Consider the following 16883-nt stretch of genomic DNA (forward strand, 5'->3'; position numbering starts at 1 on the left):
AAAAATACACAATTACCGGCGCTGTGCATCTACACTCATGCAAATGGCCCGTTCAGTTGAATGTCTCGTTTATTGTAATGAAGTACACAACTCCATTGAAATGAATGGGCCATTGACATTAATAATTACAAAAAAAAATTGCAGCACATCACTGACTGTGTCAACCTCTAGTTGACATGTACATGTAGTGCTCCCACAGAGGTCAATAGATTTTCTCAAGCAACGCTCTTGAGGCTTTAAAATGGAACAACATGATCTAAGCATCCGACCGAAACGCAAATTCATAAAGTCACAAGGTATAAAGGCAAATGGGTATGGTTACATGGAACACAGTGGGTTTATGTGTCTTTGCTTGCTTTGCAGTTGCATTAAAGATGCAATTCATGTGGAGCGTATAAACACAGTAGGTGACCATCGGAACTTCATCAAGCCATCTGCATGGTCATAAATTGTGTTTACCACTGCGGAGTGAATTATTATCTGCTATTATGCTGCATTGCATGGTGTGATCATTTCAATATTTTAGCGTTAAACTAGAATTACCGCACACATCCAAGCTGCACGTTTCTTTATTTATTTTTTTACTTTCGTTAGATATTAGCACAAATCTCGTTATGGAGACCAGTACGGTATCCATAGAAACCTGTCTCTTTCATTGGAAAATTGAGAGACCCACAAAACAGTAAGTCGAGTTCTACCAGCGCAGTATCCGTCATTATTCTATTTTGCCCCTGGGTTTCAGAAACGCAAGTTCATGATCTTGCACTTTTAACTGCTGAATTGTAATTGTCACTCGCCATCCTCCTGATTTAGCAAGGACAGAATTGCCAGCCCCCTAGGTTAAATAAATCCGGGCTCAGGACTTTGTGTAATCTGCAAACATGGCAAACATTTGCAAAAATCAGTGACGGTACCAAATGACTCTTCGAATGTTTTTTTTTTTTTTTTGGGGGGGGGGGGGGGGGGGTATTTTAGGCCGTTTCGTCCATATATCAAAAACGTCTACTTACAGCAGGGGTGGGAACCTCTTTTGTGCCAAGGGCCGTTTGTATGCGGAAAAAATCCTTCGGGGGCCATATGTAAAAATTTCTCTTACAAATTATCCTGCAATTGTCCACGCTCCGGCGGCTGCCGCTGAATAGGACTGACAGTCTATGGCTGCTGTTGATTAAGAGGAATCTCACGAGAACTACCGACCTTTCACGAGAATTCCCCTGTACTCAACTCCCGGCAAAGCCACCGGGTGGGTTGGCGGGCCACTCAGACCGGCTACGGGGGCCGCATAGGCCCCCGGGCCTGAGGTTCCCCACCCCTACCTTACAGTATGCAGTCTATTGTTTTCCTAGGTCAACGAAATAGCTTGCTTCCAAATTTGTATGCCTCATATTTCCGTGAGTGTAGGAAAAATCAATTATAAACGTATTTTGCCATTAAAAAAGCAGGCTCTTTATTGCGGATAGCGAATGGCAGCGGTGGAAATCTAGATTATCAATGTTTAATGGATTCCTTGAAGACAATATTGCACAAACATTACCGTCAGATGCATGCTTAATTAAGTTAGATTATTACATGCAAAGGGCAAGGCACGAGTGAACTGAAAGGAGTCCTGTGGGATTGCTTTCATACTTAAAGTGGCTTTCTTAATTGCAAGGCTTCAGTAACAGAAGTGCAATGCTGTTTTCTTGTTTAAACCACAGATCAATCGGTTGTTTGTCTCATACATAACAAGGTACTTGATGGCATTCTGGTTGCCATGGCGACCAGAAGGCACATGACAAGGTGGACGGCTATTTTGCCGGTAGCCGCCCATTTTGCTTAGAAACTAAGTTAGGCTGACGCACAGTGAATATTTTTATTCGTTATATTCCCTAGTGTTTACTATATAAATATATAGGGTTTTTATGCATCTGGTAAAACCTAATGCCCCTCCCACAAACACAGTCACTGTATTTACAGCCAGCAAATCACAGCTTGCTGCCTGTTTCCCCAGGTAGTGAGACCCTTTTCTGGCTTTTAACAAAGACGAAAGGTTTGAAAATTTGCGCTTCCACTCAGATGCAGCTGGTTAACCCTGTAGTATCACCTACTACAATGACAATAGGAACAACAAGAAAAAATGGGGGTAAAACCGCGCTTCCTATTGGGATTCTCCAAAAAGTATATAGAATTTTTTTCTCTCCTCTTTTCTATCAATGTCCTTTTCTTCGGAATATTCAATCCATAAGTTGTTACCTCAAAGAAAAAGTAAATAAAATTTAATAGTGTAGATTTCCCGAAGAAAAGGACATTGATAGAAAAGAGGAGAGAAAAAAATTATATATACTTTTTGGAGAATCCCAATAGGAAGCGCGGTTTTACCTCCATTTTTTCTTGTTGTTCCTATTGGCTTTTAACAAAGCCCAAAGCACTTAGCAGAGCAACCAAACATCTTCGTAGAGCAGGGGTGTCAAACTCAAATTCATCGGGGGCCGCATCAGCAGTTTGGTCACCCTCAAAGGGCCGGTTGTATCTGTAGGTCCCCCTGTATAATTATAATGCCATGACACCACAGGCTGCTCCCCCTGTATAATATAAAATGAATGCCATGACTCCACAGGCTGCTCCCCCTGTATAATAATAATGCCATGACACCACAGACTGCTCCCCCTGTATAATATAATAAAAGTAATGCCATGACACATAAATGATTATACAGGAGGAGCAGCCTGTGGTGTCATGGCATTATTATTATTATTATTATTATACACGGGGACACCTCAGGAAACAGCAGATATATATATTTTTTATTGTGAGTGTGATCCTCATCCTCACTTACTGTTTCTCCGTCTGTCCTGCAGCTGCTGCGGCCACACTGTCCCCGACTCCCGGTCCAGGTTCCCTGCCTGCTCCTACTTCTCTACAGACGCATGGGCGGTCGGCGTCATCGTCATGACGTCCCCACCCAGTGTCTGTCACTGCCGGGCATCAGAGGGAACAGGCGTAGCCATGGAGGCCGGCGGCCATGTTTCTGTAGCCGCATACAAATGTGCCTACAGGAACATGGCCGCCGACAGTGGAGGAACAGGTAAGGCGGCCGCGGTGGGGTGGGTGAGAGGAGGTGGCCTAGGCAGGAGCTGGGACACACTGCCCTGCATGCTATCTCCTTGCGCGGGCCACATGACGAGGTCTGGCGGGCCGGATTTGGCCCGCGGGCCTTGTGTTTGACACCCGTGTCCTAGAGTATTAAAATACATGGTATAAATATACTGTAACAATATAAATCTATATCTGTGTGTGTGTGTGTGTGTGTGTGTCAGGCAGGAGGGATCCACCCACATATGGAAGAGAAGGCGGAGACACAGTCAGGTGAGGCTGCTGCCTGTGTGTCAGGCCAAGGTGGGGTTGTAAAAGCCAGTCAGGCTGAGGTGGCAGCCTGGAAGCCAGTGGAGGCCAGTAAACTGCAGGAGGCAGGGAAGACCTCCAATCTCTATGATATTGCTGGGAAGACGCCAGGACCTGCAGCAATCAGGCAGGACTCTGTGAGACTGATGCTGTGTACACACGGTCCGATTTCCTTTCCGATGTTGACGATATAGTCAACATCGGATCGGCATCGGTTTGGAATCGGTTGCAGATCGCAAGGGTTTTAACCTTGCGATCCCGATCCGATCCTGATGCGCGTTCACGTATCGCAAGCCAGAAAGTCTTGGCTGCCTTGACTATATAGTGCAGATCTGCACTATATAGTCAAGATTGTATGCAAATCGGATGTGCCTTCAGATACTATCCACAATCCCATCTGATCGGATCGTGGATCGCATCTTAAGGCACATCTGACCGTGTGTACACACCTTGAGACACTTTATTTGCATACAAGGTGTCCAAGGATGATGAAGGTTATGGTGAAGCATTGAGATAGTGCCCTACACAGGGGCTAGGCTGCTTGTTTCATTTATGCTGCCAGTAAACCACCTCTGCATCTATTCACCTGAACAGACCCTATCTATTAACCTGCTCTCTACATGTATTTAGCCTACTTATAAATATTAATCGCAAGAGCTGGTGAACGTTTGGATTTTTAAGTGGAGACTTCGATCTGGTCCAAGTTGGGTTCCAAGGTATAGGTCAACACTACAGGGCGGACATGCATTCCATCAACAAGGTCAAAAAGTCAATAGGTTTAAAAAGTCAAGAGGCGAAAAGCAGACAGTGTACAAAAGGCTGATGTGACAATAGTTGACACACGTTTTATGGTTGTTTTTTGTGTGTGTGTGTGGGGGGGTTGCCACAAGTTTTTTTAAATTTACCATCCACGTGGACTACGATTGGGTCACAGGCTCTCCGTGTTGCACTCACTGAGATGATAGAGCCCTCTGGAGCAGAGTGCACATCTTTCTCTCTCTCTCTCTTTCTCTCTCTCTCTCTGTCCACATTCCTGCTCCAGCCTGAGCAACGGGAAGACTATAAACAGATGAGCCCAAATGGCGTTGTAGGGGACTGGTGAAAGCCCCGTAGACAATAAAACATGACAACAAGTGCCGCTCACCATACAAAGCTCCCGGGTCGCTGAGACACGATCCCACACTGAGACATGGTAATGCCAAGGTTGGAAGTTCTAGAGCTGAAACCACTCTCATCGGAAGTCTCCAAGTGAATGACTTATATTGGAGATGTGGGTCATTAATGGGCGTTCCATGGAGACTATGGATCATGGATGGCTCCTACATATTAGGATCTCTGGTGGAGAACGTAGGTCTTCCCACAGTCATCACAAAGTACACAAAGGGTTTAATTTACTAAGATGGGAGTTCTAATGAAGATGGGATGTTGTCCATAGCAACCAATCGTATTCGACTTAGCAACTTCTAGAAGATAATAGATAAAATCTGATTGGTTGCTTTGGGCAACATCCCATAGAAGAGCCCGATCTTGGTAAATTTAACTTGAAGGGTATTACAATACTTAGAAGCAAGGACTGCAACTACCTTCTTCTACTCTCCAGGGGTGCCAATCTATGAGGATCAGTGCCTGGCTCAGTCACCCACAAATTTAAACACCCCGGGGGCAGGATGTACTACACTGAGGGATATATTAAACTTAAAATGCGTTAAAAACACCGTTATCAGGGGTTTTACCGCATTTTCAGATGCACTAAAGCCCCACCACCAGGACCTCGCTGTGGGGGGTTATGCCAGCTGTAGCTGGCGTAACCCAATAGAAGCTTATGGGCTTCCTTTCTGTACCAACCCCCCCCCCCCCTCCTGCTGTGCTCCCCGGACCAGTGACCTCCTCCTTTCTAGCACCGCAACATCCCTATTACAGGAGCAGGGAGGAGGAGGCGGAGCAGGGAGGAGGAGGCGGAGCCTGGCAGTCCTCTGCAGCCGTCTGAGCAGGAGATTGCCGGACATGGAGGAATGGGGATGTTCCGGTGGGACACGCTCACCCCCCCCACCAGCTGCTTCGTAAAGGGCAGCTCTTATCACAAGTTACTAATTGCGTATGTTAGTACATATGTGATTACTGTCTTTGCCATGTGCGGCGGGATGTACCGCAACTGCTTGGTACATCCTGCCCCGGGTGAGGACAGAATTGCCTACCGCCCCTGCCTCTGGGCTCCATCATGGAGAATCCATCATGTTGTGGCCTCACAGTGCAGGGTACGCCCTGTCATGACCATATAAGTGTAACTTTAAGCTACGCCCCTGTGTCTTGCCAGGGGCCCCCAGGAACTTTGATCCCATTTAAATACCATCTCCAAAAAAGTTTCAAATTTGCATTGTGGGAACACATATTTCGGTCTGCACCGCACTCTGCCATATTATAATTACAGGGCATTACCTTCTTGGCTGATCTGCGGGTCCCATTCTCTGTATATACACAATCTGTTACTACAAATCTCGGAAGCTGTGTCCACGTCGTGCAGCATGCTGGCGGCGGTCTGCCGGTAGAGCGATGGCCGGTGCGGAACAGTGTATACAATGTACACACTGTGACAATGCATGCGCTCCAGCTGTCGGTTATGTCCTCAGTCCTCAGATTCCCACAGCAGTGCATGAATTTAGTTACGTTCCTCAGTGAGCGCAGGTGGGTCTGTCGGAATTACCGAGGCACTGCACGATCCACTCGTCAGGTGCCGCATTACTGACTGAATAAGCAACAAATATTACTGCACCGCAACAAGATGTCTGAAATTTGAATAGAAAAAAAAAAAAATCTTATTTACACTGGAAGTGCAGACAGGGCAGCACATGGCACCACAGAGCAGTATATAACGACACACGGTGCAAGCGGGCAATGCATAGCTTCAGCGGCATTAGGCAGGGCCAGGGACGGTAGATGGGGGTTCTGTGTGTTTTTGAATTACTGGTAGAGGAATATCACAAGATCTGAGCAGCTTCACATAAGTACTGAGTAAAGGCCCCCACACGCTAGAACGATTTTTTGGCCAATTGTCCGATTTCCGACCGATCGTCCTATATATCGGCCGATTTTTACAGATAATCGGCAAAAATCGTCCGATTGCTCTGGGTCCTATAATCTAGGTGGAGGCAATGTCACATTGTCACAAATGTATGGGCGGCAGCAAAAGAGAATAGGTGCAGTCCCCTTCCTGCCAAATGGGACCCACTTGACCATACCTCCCAACTGTTGCGATCTCTTTTTTTGGGATGGTCCCACATCCCACCCGAAGTCAGCAGTGGGGACCCAGGGCCAGGGCAGACAGTTGCATGAGCACATCATCTATTCAGGCAGGCGGAGGGGCTGGGGGCATGGCCAGCAGCGTACACAGAGTTGGCCATGCCTCCACAGTGGCAAAAATGGGGTGTGGCCTTGCGGAAGTCCTGCAAGCATAGGTCATGCCCCCAAAATTTTAGAGCGCGGAGGCAGACCCATTTTTTTGGGAACCTCTCTGCACAGGCTTGTTGGAGGAGCCCTGCACTGCTAACCGCCCCCCCCCCCTCTGACCTCTCAGCCAGCAATAGCCTTTCTCCCCTGTCCAGCACATGCAGCTGTGTGCTGGGCTGCGGTGAGTCCAGGGAGTCTGCTGTCGCTAGATATTTGACCTCTAGCGTCTTTTGTGAAGCACAGCACTACAGCTTTACCCAGAAGTGCCGGGACTGCTTAGCGCTGCACCACAGTGAGAAGCTGCATCTTATACCATGTAACCCCTGGCAACAAGATTTGCACCCCTGGCAACAAGAATTGCACCCCTGGCAATGAGTATTGCCCTCCTGGCAATGAGCAGGTAATTTAAAAAAAATTAAAGCCTTAATGGGGGCATAATGTGTCAGGGGCATTGCAGTGTGCGGCATATTGTGTCAAGAGTATTGCAATGTTTGGCATAATGGGCTAGGAGCATTGTGGTGTTTGTCATAATGTGTCAGGGGCATTGCGGTGTGTGGCATAATGTTTCAGGGGTATTTCTGTCGGGTTGTGGTATAATATGTAGTAGGCATTACAGTTTTTGGAATAATGTGTAAGGGGCATTACGTTATGTGGCATAATGTTTCTAGGGCATTTCAGTTGGTGTGTAGCATTATGTGTCAGGGGCATTGAAGTGTATGGTATAATGTGTAATAAGCATTACAGTTTTTGGCATAATGGGCATTGCGGAGATTGATTGTGGTATATGGCATATTTTTTCTGGGGCATTGTGGTGTGTGGCATAATGTGTCGGGGACATTATAGTGTGTGGCATAATGTGTAAGGGGCATTTTTAAGGTTATTATCCAGATCTATGTAGCAGTGGCGTAACTATAGCACCGCAGCCCCCGCCACCGCAGGGGGGCGCTGTGCATATGGGGGCGCCGGGGGCTGTGCATATGGGGGCGCCGGGGGCTGCGGTGCTATAGTTACACCTCCCCCCAATCCCCCGCAGGCTTACCTATTTTGCTGGTCCCGGTGGCTCCGTTCTTCTGCTGAGGACCACCACAAAATGGCCGCCCCCATATAGCACACAGTTCTCTGAAACTGTCTGCTGTATGGGGGCGGCCATTTTGTGGTGGTCCTCAGCAGAAGAATGGAGCCGCCGGGACCAGCGCGAAAGGTAAGGCTGCGGGGGATTGGGGGGGTTTGAATGGGCGGCGACCCCCCTAACGGCGGGGGGGGGGGGGGGCGCCCAAAACGTTGCTACGCCGCTGCTATGTAGCTCTTCAGTGTGTTTAATTTGTCTCAAGTAGCTCACACCCAATTGTTGGAGACCACTGACGTAAACCAAAGGGGTCATGAATGCTTCATAAACAGACCTATTAACACCTACAAGAAAGAATGGGGTGGGTTTTATCCAGGGCAGCCATCAGTCCCACGCCTAGACAGTAGAGGGCCCAGAACTGGAGTCTATCATGTATAATATGTTATAGGTCAAATTTTTCTTGAAGCAATGCAGAAGTAGAGTAGTACGGCCAGTGCTGTGGACACTGGAGGTCTCATCAGGCATGCCGGGGGTTCGAGAAGGGGCCCTGTCCATCCCGGACCTCACCATTTTTGAATGATGCAGCTCCATTATCACTATTGTATGTGGGCAACTCAATCTAGTGTGATCTAGTGTAGTCAAGTGTACCACCAGTCGGGAAAAGTCACTCCATAACCCAAATCTTTGTTTATCTTTACTTGCCCCCCCAAAGAGGTCCCCCCCTGGAAAATAAACAAAGATTTCCTAATGTATTAGTCAGTCATGTGCGCAACTAGACATTGTTCTGAATAAATGGTATAGTTCATCATATTTGAATGATAGTAGCTGTAAACCTTGATCATCCAAAAAGTCTTTAATTATTACTAACATCTAATATCGTATTATTCAAAAAATCTTATTAATAGGCTTTCTGTTGTCATTAATGAGTTAAATTTGCAGGAACGATTAATAGTTGTATTATGTACATTGCATATTTATTTTTATGCCTGACTTCTTTAACCGCCACATTCACCTATATGGTTTCTTGCCGAGTCCATCAAACCAATGAAAGGCAAAAATACTAAATAACAAAAGGTGATTTTCACTAAGCAATTGTATAAAATGTCAATGAAATAGTGACATGACTCACGTGGTGTCGCCTGAATTTCATGTATACCAACTAGAAATGTCAGGTCACGTCCCACTACGCACACACAAGAGGAAAGGGTTAAGAAGGTTGTCCGTAAAATGCAAAATGTCCTTTAATGAAGCAAAAAAGCTCAAAATTTATTTCGCCCTTCTCGACCTCGCTGCGTTAAAATGACATTTATTTTATTTGGAAAAACATTCTTTGTAGCGGGCCCTGCTGTGCTGCGATATTCTTCCCTTAACGAGCTAAGGCCACCCGTTCTACCAGCTTCAGGTGTCATCAAGAAGAGGTATGCAACGAAAAAGGCTTTATTTCTGAAAAAGGCTTTAACTCTGGTCCACGTGAACCCTCGCTGGTGCGTGACTGGAACTCTAAAGGTTTAGCGATTGCAAATTTAAGAGACCACGACCTTGGTTTTTTAAGCCCTTAATAGCGTATGAAAAAGCTCGAGACCACAAAAGGCTTTAGTTTTGGTTTCAAACTATTTAGCAGCAATACTTCTGGCCTACCCTGTCCAGTTATGTTTCTAGAGGATATAATAATAATAGAAAAAGGAATAACCTGAGCAACTTATAAATTAGCAGCTAATAAGCAGACAAGAAGCAACTTTGAAGAATGTGCTCGTTAAAGCTCTTGCCGGGATGTTGGTGTTGTCTTTTTTGACAAGAATCAAATCAACAGGAATAAAGCTTGGCACAGCTCAGCTGCGGTTTCCAAAACCTGATCTGAGAAGGTTCCCCGCCATGCGTTAGGTTTGTTGCCGGGGTCTCCTCAGCTTTTAGAGACACACAGCTGGCGCCTTTGATGACTTTGGATGGAATTTAAATTTGGTGGAAACGTGCGGCAGGAGGGGGGGACGGGACAGATCCAGACATTAAAGGACGGCAGCAGATGTTGCCACAAAATGTAAACATGGAAACAATATGTAGGAAAAAATCTTTTTAGTTTTTTTAAGTCATTCTCCTTATTGTCAGTCAGTGGTTATTACTTAATAGGATGGAGTGTGTGGAATCTTCCCGGTTAATGATGCAGGTGGTTTTTCATTACTCTGCTGTCACATTCCTGCGACAAAACGTAATTTTTGGGGGATATTGCAGATCACGGGTGAGACGGCATTAGCCATCAGCCAGATTTGCAGAAGCGGCGGTATATTTCGTCTGGTTTATTGTGGTCAGATGTTAAAAATAAATATCGATATTTTTTTTGTATTCCATCTTGTTTTCTGTAAAACGTAGAAACTTTTTCTTCTGTGTTATACAGAATAGAGTATTCCATGTTCCCGCCCACCCCATTCCCGCCTAATTCTAGAATTGTAATAGTGCCCATACACATGTGAGTTATCGGGTACAACCATGCGATTGAGACAAATTGCACGCCCCAATTGCATGTGCTACCTAACGCGATGCGCGGGCACGCTGGTCGAATCTCGCATCTCAAGATATTATGTGTTGTACATAATATTTATCGCATTGCATGTGGTTTTTAAATGCATGTGATTTATCACAATGCGATGTGCGATCTGTACTGTTTTGAACTGTGATATACCCCTAGATAGCCCAGCCCTCATTCTGTCACCCAATTACAGGTCGCAAGGGAATGCGATTTATTGCATGATTGTATGCACATCGAATGCGGAAAAAAGCACTTCAGATGCAATTTATGAAGCTTTAAGGGAAATCACAGCGCAATATCGTCCTGCTTATAATCGCACATATGTATGGGTACCATAACATCTGCAAATATTATGTAAATGGAATGTAGACAACATTTACAACACAAGTTTACAAAAGAAAGAGATACCAGTAGGCGCCTCTTGCACACAAGTATACAATTTATTTAATAAACATATCATACAAACATTATTGCATTATTCAGATTAATAAACACAGGATATATAAATACAAATATACATAAAAATAAAAATAAAAGTAAAAATAAATAGAAAAAAAAAAAAAAATTAAATAAATAAATAAAAAATTAGGAGAGCAGGTCCAAAAATATATATATAAAAGCGATAATCTTAAAAAGCATGTGCAATATTAGCAATTGATTGGAGTGCAGTGTATAGTTACCAAGTCTTGGTTATTTGGTTACCTTTCATATGCGCATATGAAGCCAGGTGATTGTGTCCCGATTGGGGGGTAATCAGCAGCTGTGTGCTGTAGAGAGTCCAAAAAGCTGCTGCCGTCTTCAGCCAGACGCCGCTGCTGCGCCTGTGGATAGTTATCAGGGACCGAGGTGGGGTAGATGTAGTATGATTCAGTAATTGAAGTTTTACCTCCAGGTCCACTGGTTCAGAAGGCGGCAGCGGGGCTCTAGGAGCCCCGCTGCCGCCTTCTGAACCAGTGGACCTGGAGGTAAAACTTCAATTACTGAATCATACTACATCTACCCCACCTCGGTCCCTGATAACTATCCACAGGCGCAGCAGCGGCGTCTGGCTGAAGACGGCAGCAGCTTTTTGGACTCTCTACAGCACACAGCTGCCGGGTCTACAGTGGAGCGCAAGAGACCGACACTTGCAAATAGCCTCTGCCCGCGTCAGTGTCCAGCGGCGCGTGTTTGGCTGTCTGGCCGGCACAACCGCTTTGCCAACATCTGACACAATACGCAGGGCATTTGGCACGGTCTATTTTCCTCACCAAGATCTGCTGCAGAGTATTCACCGTTATATAAGATCTGAAGCTGCCGCCTTCATCGACACAAGTGTCGACTACAGTGCCACATCACTTATCCTGCTGCCATTTTAAAGCTTTTGAAAAAGCAACGTTGTGGATTACAAATACCCAGTTGGGTTATTTTACAGCCTTCCTTTTATCATCACGGAGTGTTGGCCAATTTACCCCCCAATCGGGACACAATCACCTGGCTTCATATGCGCATATGAAAGGTAACCAAATAACCAAGACTTGGTAACTATACACTGCACTCCAATCAATTGCTAATATTGCACATGCTTTTTAAGATTATCGCTTTTATATATATATTTTTGGACCTGCTCTCCTAATTTTTTATTTATTTATTTAATTTTTTTTTTTTTTATTTCTATTTATTTTTACTTTTATTTTTATGTATATTTGTATTTATATATCCTGTGTTTATTAATCTGAATAATGCAATAATGTTTGTATGATATGTTTATTAAATAAATTGTATACTTGTGTGCAAGAGGCGCCTACTGGTATCTCTTTCTTTTGTAAACTCCTGTTTTTTGGGGGCGGCAACCCCCTCCTAGAGGGCAGCCATTTGCACACAGCACACACACACTGACCCATAGCGCTCAGAATTTTTTGCTGTTTTGAACATTTACAACACAATGGGTTAGGGTTAGGCACTAGAGGGGGAGGGTTAGTAGTTAGGCTACAGGAGTGGAGGGTTAGGCACTAGGGGGAGAGTTAAACTACATACGGAGAGGGTTAGTCACTAAGGGGAGGGTTAGTCACTAAGGGGAGGGTTAGCGTTAGGCACCAGGGGGAGGGTTAGGCACCAGGGGAGGGTTAGGCACTAGTGGGAAGGTTAGAGTTAGGCACCAGGGGAGGGTTAGGCACTAGTTGGAGGGTTAGGCACTAGGAGGAGGGTTAGGCACTAGGGGAGGGTTAGGCACTAGGGGGAGGGTTAGGTGCTAGGAGAGGGTTAGGGTTAGGCACTAGGGGAGGGTTAGGGTTAGGCACTAGGAGAAGGGTTAGGGTTAGGCACTAGGGGAGGGTTAGGCACTAGGGGAGGGTTAGGCACTAGGAGAAGGTTAGGCACTAGGGGAGGGTTAGGCACTAGGGGAGGGTTAGGGTTAGGCACTAGAGGGAGGGTTAGGGTTAGGCACTAGTGGGAGGGTTAGCGTTAGGCACTAGGGGAGGGTTAGGGTTAGGCACTAGGGTTAGGCACCAGGGGAGGGTTAGGCACTAGGAGAAGGTTAGGCACTAGGGGAGGGTTAGGCACTAGGGGAGGGTTAGGGTTAGGCACTAGGGTTAGGCACTAGGAGAAGGTTAGGCACTAGGGGGAGGGTTAGGCACTAGGAGAAGGTTAGGCACTAGGGGAGGGTTAGGCACTAGGGGAGGGTTAGGGTTAGGCACTAGGGTTAGGCACTAGGAGAAGGTTAGGCACTAGGGGGAGGGTTAGGCACTAGGGGAGGGTTAGGCACTAGGGGAGGGTTAGGCACTAGAGGGAGGGTTAGGGTTAGGCACTAGAGGGAGGGTTAGGGTTAGGCACTAGGGGAGGGTTAGGGTTAGGCACTAGGGGGAGGGTTAGGCTTAGGCACTAGGGGAATAGGGTTAAGGTTGGGCTACTGAAGTGGAGGTTTATGCACTAGAGCAGTGGTTCCCAAACTTTTTTGAATCACAGCACCCTAAAGTATCGTAATTTTTTTTCTCGGCATAGTCCAAAATAAAAAAAATAAAAAACTATAAAATTAAGTAAATTGTGTTTATATGTCATACTAGAGACCCGTACAAATGGGGCGACGGGATTAGTATGCCGAGCGATGTAGCACTGCTGAGATGGCTCAGCGCAGACCACTCAGCACACAGCACACCGCATGCAGTCAAAATCTAGTTAAGCGACAGTGACGCACATTTTTTTTTAAAAACATTGCGTACATTTTTATTGAAATTTTGTTGCATACATCAATAAAGAAAAAGGACAAAACAAAACTTACAATGTAACATTGTCAATAATAGCAATAACAATTGTCTCTGCGATAATGATACAAGAAAAGTGTACAATAAAATATAGGGTGATTTGAAGAATACGACCTCTGCGTGGTTTTCACATTCGGGATTAGTAAAAATAATAGACAATAAAGAAATAGCGTAGTCTCCAATGTAACTATGTGGTTCATATATTATAACCCAGTGGCTAAAGCCACCGATGAGTTGTTCCACCTGTGCCACTCGATACTGCTGAAGTGTACCTTGGGGGCGGTATGTAAATCTTTCATGAGTAGAGACATCGTTTACCAATGCACGCCACTGATGTACAGAAGGAGGGATTTCAGCAAACCAATGACACGCTATGATAGCCTTAGCCAGAGTGGTAAGACATAGGGCGGTATTCAATGAGGCTGATTCGCCATGTTTTTATGGCGATTTTGTGCTGTAAGGCGAATTTCTGACTAAAACGGTGAATCACCCTATTCAATGACCAGATGGCGAATACATTTCAAGGTTTTTTTCGCCATGATTCACTGAGTAGCAATCGCTATCTTTTTATGGTGAAGTGGAAGGTGAACTTTTAAAATAAAGTGTTTTGTTTTTTACAATTGGTGTCAAAAAATCTGGAATTTTATTCTGAGGAGGGGCATGCTATTTTTATTCATGTGCTGTAAGCACATGAATATATATTTAATTTAAAAAATATTTTTTTTTTTACACAGAGCAGCCAGCAGGGGGCCGGAGCCGAGCCGCTCATTAGATATTCATATATTCACTTCACCCGATCATTACATATGCATGATCGGGTGTAGTGAATATGCCCGGTCCCCTGCTGGCACCCCCGGGGGGCAGCCTGTGCTGCCTGGCTCCCGGGGAGTCAACCTCCCCCCCACAAACGTTCTGGGGCAGGCAGGGAGACTTCCATCTCCCTGCCTGCCACCGTCCTCAGGCTCCCTGCGGCGTCCGCCGCAGGAGCTCAAATTCACCGGTCAGGGGCAGCGAGCCCCTGACTCGTTGAATACCGGAGCCGGCGAGGCTCCGGAACGTGGCAGGCAGTGGCGAATGTGCAGCGAATCCTAAACAGGATTCGCTGCATGTCACCAGTATTCACATACGCCCATAGAGGAAGGTCATTCTCCTTTACTTTCTAGATATGTCCTATGTCAAGGGCAAACATACATATAGCTGGTAATGCAGGGGGAAGAGCCGACTCCGTGGATACAATGTCGGCCCATACTGCCCTCCAAAAGGCAGACGCCCCAGGAGAAAGCCATAACAAATGCCAAAAATCTGCATCAGGAGAGCCACACCTAGCACAGTCTTCAGTAGATCTAAGGCCCGCCCTATGCAGTACTACAGGAGTGCACCAAGGCGTACATTTGATTTACTATAACTTCTAAAAAAAAAAATGGGGTGTTGCCTATAGCAACCTACCAGATTCTATTATCTTCTAGAAGTTGCTAAATAAATAACAAGTAGGTTCTGATTGGTTACTATGGGCAACATAACATCTTCAATAGAACGCCTATCTTACTTCATTTACCCGTTTATAATTTTCTAGGATGTAATAGAGAAATAATAGACGTAGGGGGAAATTTGCTAAGATGTGAGTTGTATTTCACATGGGATGTTGCTGTGGGCAACCAATCAGAAATGACTTCTCTTTTTTTTTTAGCACCTTCTAGAAGATAATACTGTAGATAGTTTTTTGATTGGTTGCCCTTAGCAACATCCCATGGGAAATACAACTTCCCCCATAGGCCCTTATTCTGAAAGCAGTACAATTTTTTTTCTCAAACTGAGCAAAGCCATGTGCACTGCAGGTGGGGCAGATGTAACATGTGCAGAGAAAGTTAAATTTGGATGGGGTGTGTTGAAACTGAAATCTAAATTGCAGTGTAAAAAGAAAGCAGCCGGTATTTACCCTGCACAGAAACAAAATAACTCACACAAATCTAACTTTCTCTGCACCTGTTACATCTGCCTACCTGCAGTGCAGTACAGTGTTACCCAGTGGCGTGAATCGGGCCCTTTGCATTGATTGGACCGGCTTGGGAGCTGCTCAGTGGACCTGCCTTATTATTAAAGTTTGGATAAGACAGAAGTCTGAGCTCTCACCCGCTGGTGGGTTCCCAGCCAAGGGAGGAATACGTCTGTTTGTTATATCGATGACTAGAACTCCACTGGGAACTGCATGTTTAGCTTAGGATGTAGCTCTTGTTTAAATATGCAAACCCACTGTCCCACACGGGACTATCCATGACAGGTACAGCCAAACAAGATTAGTCGCATCCGCATGCCCAGAGGGGAGCGAAATCTGCTTAGACAAACTGAGGTGGCACCTCTGACAATTAGGGAGAGCCTAGAATACGAGATCTATATATAACCGTGACTACAGGTTGTACAGCTAAGAACTCACCAGGGAAATGCAGATGTATATACAGCGCGCACTTATAGCCAGGTATCACTAAGTTACATCGGTATTTAGTTTGGGCTAACAAACAAAAATCAATATTAAATTAGACATTGTAGTTTATGATTATCGATGGCTGATTGTAGTATGGCCGATGGCCATCCTTAACTGGGACATTAAGGGCCCATTGGGGCATAAAAAATCGTGAAAAACTCATGTCGACTTTTCATGTGTCAACAATTGCCATGTCAATCGTTTGTCAATGATGACCTAGTGCATGCCATCCTGTTGGTCCTGTCTCGACCCATCATGTGGATCCCTATAAATACGCCTATGTGTGATTGGTCTGTGTTGATTGCTACCTTATGAGGGAATGGGATGTCTAGTGGTGAAATACCGTAGCCTACTGCGGCCTATAGCTGTAGTTGCCTTTTTTTACAAATGGCGCTACACCTGCCGTATTCGTGATAAAGCAGGGACTACGAGAATGATTTGGGAAAGAACTTTTTATTGTGTGACATAGGGGTTAAAAATATATAGAAATCCGGGGGTTAGGGAGAAGCCGTCGGCAAATCCACTTTAACCAGACATCTTGACCTCCCAGAGGAAATATAGACCTAGGGAGACTTAGAGCAGCCCTTGCGCTTAAAGTCATTTCATCTCAATTCCCCACTCCGGGGATTGATGGGAAACTATTACAGACAAGGTGAGATACGGCCGGACACAATGCTAGCCTATTTGCTGAAAGGGGATTTCAGGAAAGCGCTCACACATCAACGTAACAGCAACCTTCCAGATAAACATCGT

At 45.5% G+C, this 16883-nt stretch overlaps 1 protein-coding gene across 19 annotated transcripts in view; it reads right to left on the reverse strand.

Annotated features, from left to right (window-relative positions):
• Positions 1 to 16883, reverse strand: part of TENM4 (teneurin transmembrane protein 4) — a 929900-nt gene that overhangs the window by 448290 nt on the left and 464727 nt on the right. For 18 of the 19 annotated variants that reach the window (XM_083170223.1, XM_083170225.1, XM_083170231.1 and 15 more), the window contains one exon: positions 5818 to 6164. The exons of the other annotated variant lie outside the window; for it this stretch is intronic. In XM_083170223.1, coding sequence (XP_083026349.1) covers positions 5818 to 5980 — 163 coding nt within the window. In that variant the 5' untranslated portion in view covers positions 5981 to 6164. The remainder of the gene's footprint in view (positions 1 to 5817; positions 6165 to 16883) is intronic. 19 annotated transcript variants of the gene reach the window in all.

This window comes from Crinia signifera, chromosome 2, assembly GCF_055691185.1.
Source record: "Crinia signifera chromosome 2, ASM5569118v1, whole genome shotgun sequence".
Taxonomy (NCBI): Eukaryota; Metazoa; Chordata; class Amphibia; order Anura; family Myobatrachidae; genus Crinia; species Crinia signifera.